This window comes from Fukomys damarensis, unplaced genomic scaffold (assembly GCF_012274545.1).
Source record: "Fukomys damarensis isolate Sample0158 unplaced genomic scaffold, DMR_v1.0_HiC HiC_scaffold_19, whole genome shotgun sequence".
Classification (NCBI taxonomy): Eukaryota; Metazoa; Chordata; class Mammalia; order Rodentia; family Bathyergidae; genus Fukomys; species Fukomys damarensis.
The window spans coordinates 22308481-22314415 of NW_022900931.1; the positions used below are offsets into that span (position 1 = coordinate 22308481).

The following is a 5935-nucleotide window of genomic DNA, read 5'->3' on the forward strand; positions in this document are numbered from 1 at the left end:
CTCCAGTTATCGCCTGGGGCCCCGAGTCTGGGCATTCCTGCCTCATGGGTAGTCGCTTCTGCCCCCGCCGTCACACTGTCACGTGCTACAGATCGTATCCACCAGGTGCTCTGACTCGGGCCCCTTTCCAGCTCTGGCACACAGTCTCCTGTGTGCTGCAGTGGAGGGAGCAGTGGGAATAAGAGACAGGCAGGAGAGACATCCACCCCCACGGCAAGCAGGAAGGCAGCTGGGTGGGAGGAGACGGTGGCTCCCGGCTGCCTGGTCTATTTTAAAGGCCCTGCCTAATCCCCCGAGGGAAGCAGCAGCGCTTTTGGGTAGGAGCTGCTGTGGCTCCCATCCAGCTGACCCACACTGAGGACCTGGCCACGCCCTAAAGGAAAGGATTGGCAGGAAGCCTGGGCTGTCCATGCTAACGGCCCCACCTACTTGCCGTTGCTTTGGCCTCCACGAGAAGAGCCCAGCTAGCCTGGCCGTACAGGGTGGCTCCGCAGGCACGCAGGACAAGCCTTAAGTGACTGCTTCTGCCTTCCTTGGAGCGGTCTGTGGGCATCCTCTAACCCTGTCTGGCACAAGGACACATGCAGCATGGGAATCTGGTGCTGCACCCGGCTTGGTTCCACTGCCCTCATCCCACTGTGCCTCACACCACCTTCCCAGAGGTTCTGGAGTCAAAAACCTTCAGCTGATCACCCAGCCATCTAGCCAAAGCTGGTGCTCAAGTGCAGAGCTTCCTACCAGAAGGCCCAGAGTCACCGGAGGCTGCTCCCTTCACCTTGGCCCAGCTGACAGGCCAAAGCCCAGTGTGGGGAGTGGGTGGGGGTGTGCACTTGACTCGTCTCCTCAGTGGGACCTGAGCTGAACAGCTGCACCTCTCGGGACACCTCGTCCCTACTCCATGCCCTGTTGCCTCTCCACATTGTGGTGGTCTGCGCTTTCCTCCTAGGTGGCTTTACCAAAACTATTACAGAATGTTGGGGTGGGCCGGGTGTGGTGGCACACGCCTGTAATCCCAGCACTCCGGAGGCTGAGGCAGGAGGATCACTGTGCATTCGAGATAAGCCTGGGCTACATAGTGAGTTCCAGGTTAGTCTCAACTACATAGTGAGACCCTGTCTCAAAAAATCAAAAAACAACAACAACAAAAACAAAAACCAGAATGTTGGGGTACCCAGGAGACCCTCTCACCTTCTTATTGTCCTGGTCAAAGAATTGAACAAGACAAACAAAGAAGGCAGAGGTCTTATATTTGTTAAAGGTGAGGGCTAAAGTGAGGATTAAAGATAGCAAAGAAGTGTGCTGTAGAGAGCGAGTGTGGGCCAGTTGAAGAAGTACACCCTGCAGAGCAGAGTAAGCTGGTGCAGAAGGTCACGGAGGCCATGTACTTAATATCTGGGCTCTCTTACCACCCCTTTCTGATATCAGATCAGGGCTGCAGGACTCAGAAGTTGTTCTGCGTGTGTGTCCTGGCGGTGGTTGACAAATCTCCGGGATTGACAGGTCATGCCCAATTGCCCAGCCACTTTCTGCCCCAATCTGACTCAGGCCCCAAAAGCCTGAAATCATGGCTGAAGTTTATCTACCCGTCGGTGGCACACTTCAGGCTTTGGGGCTTTGCTGGGGTGGGTACTGTTTTCATTTGAATATAATATAATAATTGTACCATGTACAATTTTGTTCCCTCCTAGGAAGCACTGATAGAAGAACTGATCAGGAGGTCATCTTTGAAAGAAGCCAAGAAGCCTCAAACTCAGCCCTGGGTGTCCTGTTGAGAACTTTATTATTTTATTTCTTTTAGGTCTTTGATCACCTTAGCGTTAATTTATTTTTCCTGTACTGAGGAACCCCAGGGGTGCTTTCCCGCTTCCTGGTGATTCATATCACCAGCCTTTCCATTTTATTTTGAAATAGACTGGCTTCAAATTTGTAGTCCTCCTACTTCAGCCTAATGAGTATCTGGGATTTCAGGTTCATATTGAATCATCTTAGTACCCTAGTTGAAGGTCATTTTACTACATATGTAAGGGCTTATTTCTGATCTCTCCATTCTATTCTATGATAGATAAATCTGTCTACAAGTACCATTGGAGTAGTTTAGTTTAGTTGTGAAGAGGCAGTCAGAGCAATAGGGTTGGATAAAAGAAAATACTCAAGCTTAGAGATTTAAAAGAAAAATTGAATCATCTTAGTACCCTAGTTGAAGGTCATTTTACTACATATGTAAGGGCTTATTTCTGATCTCTCCATTCTATTCTATGATAGATAAATCTGTCTACAAGTACCATTGGAGTAGTTTAGTTTAGTTGTGAAGAGGCAGTCAGAGCAATAGGGTTGGATAAAAGAAAATACTCAAGCTTAGAGATTTAAAAGAAAATACAAGAAAGCCGGGTGTGGTGGCGCATGCCTGTAATCCCGGCACTTGGGAGGCTGAGGCAGGAGGATCGCTGCGAGTTCGAGACCAGCCTAGGTTACATAGTGAGTTCCAGGTCAGCCTCAACTACACAGTGAGACCCTGTCTCAAAAAAATAAAAAAAATTTTTAAAAAGAAAATACAAGAACAAAAGACAAAAGGTTAAGATGATAATGGAGAGACAAGGATCATTTCTCCCAGGGAGGCTCTTATTCCTCTGGACCAGAAGTAGTTAACAGGTCCTTCCTGACTCAAGACTAGGAACTGGAAATGCATAGTAACCAGTTTCTGGTAAGCCAGCTAAACAATTAATTTTCTTTAAACATTAAACCCACAAACCCACCTGTTTAAAGGAAGTCCTACTCTTCTTCTCTGTATAAGGCCCCATTGGACTACCCGCCTCTTCATGGGCATTCACCAGCAGCTCTTTTCTTTTCACTGTTCCTAATAAACGCTCTCCTAAATTTATCCTGTTGTCCATGATTTCATTCTTCAACTTAATGACTCAAAGAGCTAGGGTTTATAAAAAAAAAAATTAACTGCTTCATCGTGCTGTTTTATGGCGCCTTTATAGTAAATTTTGAAATGAAGAAGTGTGAGTTTTTCAACTTTCTTTATTTCAAGATTGTTTCAACTATTCTGGTTCATTTGAATATGAATTTTAAGGCAGAATTTTATACTTCTGCAAAAAAATTAATTGGGTTTGGTCATGGTTAGTGCTGTTTTTGTTTGTTTTAGTGGCACTGGGGAATGAACCCAGGGCCTTGCACATGTCAGGCAAGCGCTCTGTCAGTAAGGTACACTCCTAGACGTTTTCCTTTTTTAATTTGAGACTGTCAGGATCTCACTAAGTTGCCCAGTCTGGGCCCAGATTTATGATCCTTCTCCCTCAGCTTTCACAGTGGTTAGGGTCATAGGTAGGCCCCATGACGTCCAGCCTCATTGGGATTTAGATGACATTGGCTCTATAAGATCTCTTGGGTGTTATTTTAGGCAGCTTGACTGTCACTGGGGCACAAAACATGACAAGCCCAATTTAAGAGAAAAGGTTTTGTTTTGTTTACAGTTAGTTTTCTGAGACAGGGTCTCGCTATGTATTTCAGGCTGGTCTTGGACTCACTAGGTAGCCCAGGCTGGCCTCAAACTCCTAACAATCATCCTGCCTCAGTCCACTGAGTGCTGGGATTACAGGAATGAGCTGCCACCATTGGCTCCAAGGAAAAGAGGTTTCATTTGCCTACCAAGCAGAAACATGCTGGTGAAAGGGCAGGGGAAAGATTGTTGCTTAGTTTCTGGTGCTAAGAAGCACAGAGGACGAATTGTGCTAGAGAGGAAGGAATTGAAAGCCAGAAATCGACTCCCAGGACATGCCTTCATGACCCACCCAGGCACAGCACACTCAGAAATGTACTGCATTTATCCACTGGCAGGATGCCATAGACAGTCAATTTGTTATTCCACACTAACTACTGCATTCCTCTTCTTCAACAAACACATCTTAAACCAAACCTCCATATCTAAATGAAGACAGTAGCAAGGCCATAATTCTGCCTAGCATAAGACACCTGTCCTGTGTATACTTAGAAACACAATTATTCCTTCCATCAAATAATTTCTCCTGGCATTAAAAAGAAAAAATCCAAGCCCAGTACTTTTCTGAGACTGAAGACAAATCCTTAGCTGGGTACAGAATAAATATTCCCACTTCCAAAGGTAGAAATAGAAATAAGAAGTTAGAAAAGAATCTGACTAAAGCAAGGTTTGAAACCCAGCAGGGCAACTTTTAAATCCTGTAGCTCCATAGCCAGCATCCGGGGCACGTGGCTGTGAGATGCGAGGCTCAGGAGGGCTGGGGCGGCCCCACCCATGTCCTTGCTAGTGGTGGTCCGCGTAGCCTCTGTCTGGGGGTGGCTGAACTTGGGGGATACACCATGCCTCAGAAAACAGTCAATGTTGCTGGCATCTCCACTGCACTTTTGCAGTCATTCCCACAGCTTCACCTGCTGCCTGCACAGAGGCTCCTTGCCCCGCAGTCCTCTGAAATCTGACTAGGAATCTCCCTGACCCTACAACTCTTGTACTGTGCATGCTGGTAAAATCAGCAGTATGTGCATGATGCCCAGGGCTGCTTTCAGTAAAGACAGTAGCCAGGGCCTCCTAGAACATGGTTGCAGTGCCAACCTGAGTGCATGGATGGCTGCTCATGATGAAATGAATCTCAGGAACCAGTTCCTTAGGAAGCCCTTCTTGAGCAGGATTCCAGGGACTGTCTTCTCAAATGAAAGGCTGACAATTTTTCACCCTTCAACCTTGCATTGGGTGGGGTCTTGCTGATTCCTGAGATGTCCTTGAGGTATCTTTGTTCTCGTCCCTGTAAAAAAAAAAAAATTTTTTTTTTTGGTTTGTTTTAAATGGCACTTAACTCTCCAGCTCTACACTTCCTTTGTTCCTAAATTAACACGAGGTTCCTTTTGGGATAACATGTATTTTTTCTAAATTCTCTGCTCTGCCCTTTGTCCCCATTTCTCAAAATAAATCTGGTTTTCATTGTCCAGCAGTATTGGTGCCACAGTTGAATATTGGTCTGTCTTGTAATTTTTTTCTGCTGGATTAATTAGTCTACCACCCTTAATCTCAATCTCCTGTGAAGCCTCAGGACTTGGGCATCATAGGGAATGGGAAAGGGGATGTTAAGAAATGTTACAAAAAACCCTGGCCGTGGGTCTCACTCTCCTACAGAGATAGAGAGCCCAGTACGACGTCTCTGAGTTAGGAAAATGGGAAATAAAGACCCAGATATAGAGTTGAGAGAAACTGAGCCCGGGCTCATCTAAGCTGCTCTGGGCAGCAAAGACAAAGGACTTGCAGGGAATCCAGGGTTTATTCATTACAAGCGTGGGAAGGCAGAGAGCTGGGCAGGCCTTGGGACACCTGCTGATAACAAGTATCAGGCAGGCAGGACAGTAGAGTGAGGGCACAAACATATCTATGTGAAGAGAATAAATGGTTAATGGAGAAGGGAGGAATTTAGTTGGAGCCAAGCTGACCTTGGCTGGAAGTGAACTTAGCTGACTGGACTACATCCAACGTAATTATGGAGGGGCAAAAAGCTCGTGCCGCTATGCCTGCTAATACGGAGTAGAGGGGTCGCTACGGGGCACGGTATAGACAGATTTTCTTCCAGAGTATAACATGTGTGGCCTCTATGCCAACTACCAGTGAAATACTTGCTCCTAACCTAAACTCTCTGAGCCTTTACTGTCTGTATTCCTGTCAGTATTCTGTTCTAGGCTGTGGCCAGAATCATCCATCAGGTTCCACTTAAATGATTCTGGGGCTTTTCTAAGCCACAGTTATCAACCTTTCCAAATCCTACTTGCATACCAGTTGCCAAGGTTGCTAAACCATATGATGAGGTTCAGTCACAGCGATGGCCCATTGTTGTTATCCACTTTCTGTGTTCGTTAGCCTTCCCGACGCTGGCGCACAACACCTGACACCCACAAATTAAAGGAAGAGAGATTT

At 46.4% G+C, this 5935-nt stretch overlaps 1 protein-coding gene across 1 annotated transcript in view; it reads left to right on the top strand.

Moving 5' to 3' along the window:
* The window catches only part of LOC104856599 (apolipoprotein L6-like), an 18933-nt gene extending 16995 nt beyond the window's left edge, over nucleotides 1-1938 (top strand). Inside the window, exon 7 of the mRNA XM_010616088.2 lies at nucleotides 1689-1938. Within this exon, the coding sequence (XP_010614390.1) occupies nucleotides 1689-1772 (84 nt within the window). The 3' untranslated portion in view covers nucleotides 1773-1938. The remainder of the gene's footprint in view (nucleotides 1-1688) is intronic.
* The last annotated feature ends 3997 nt before the right edge of the window (nucleotides 1939-5935 follow it).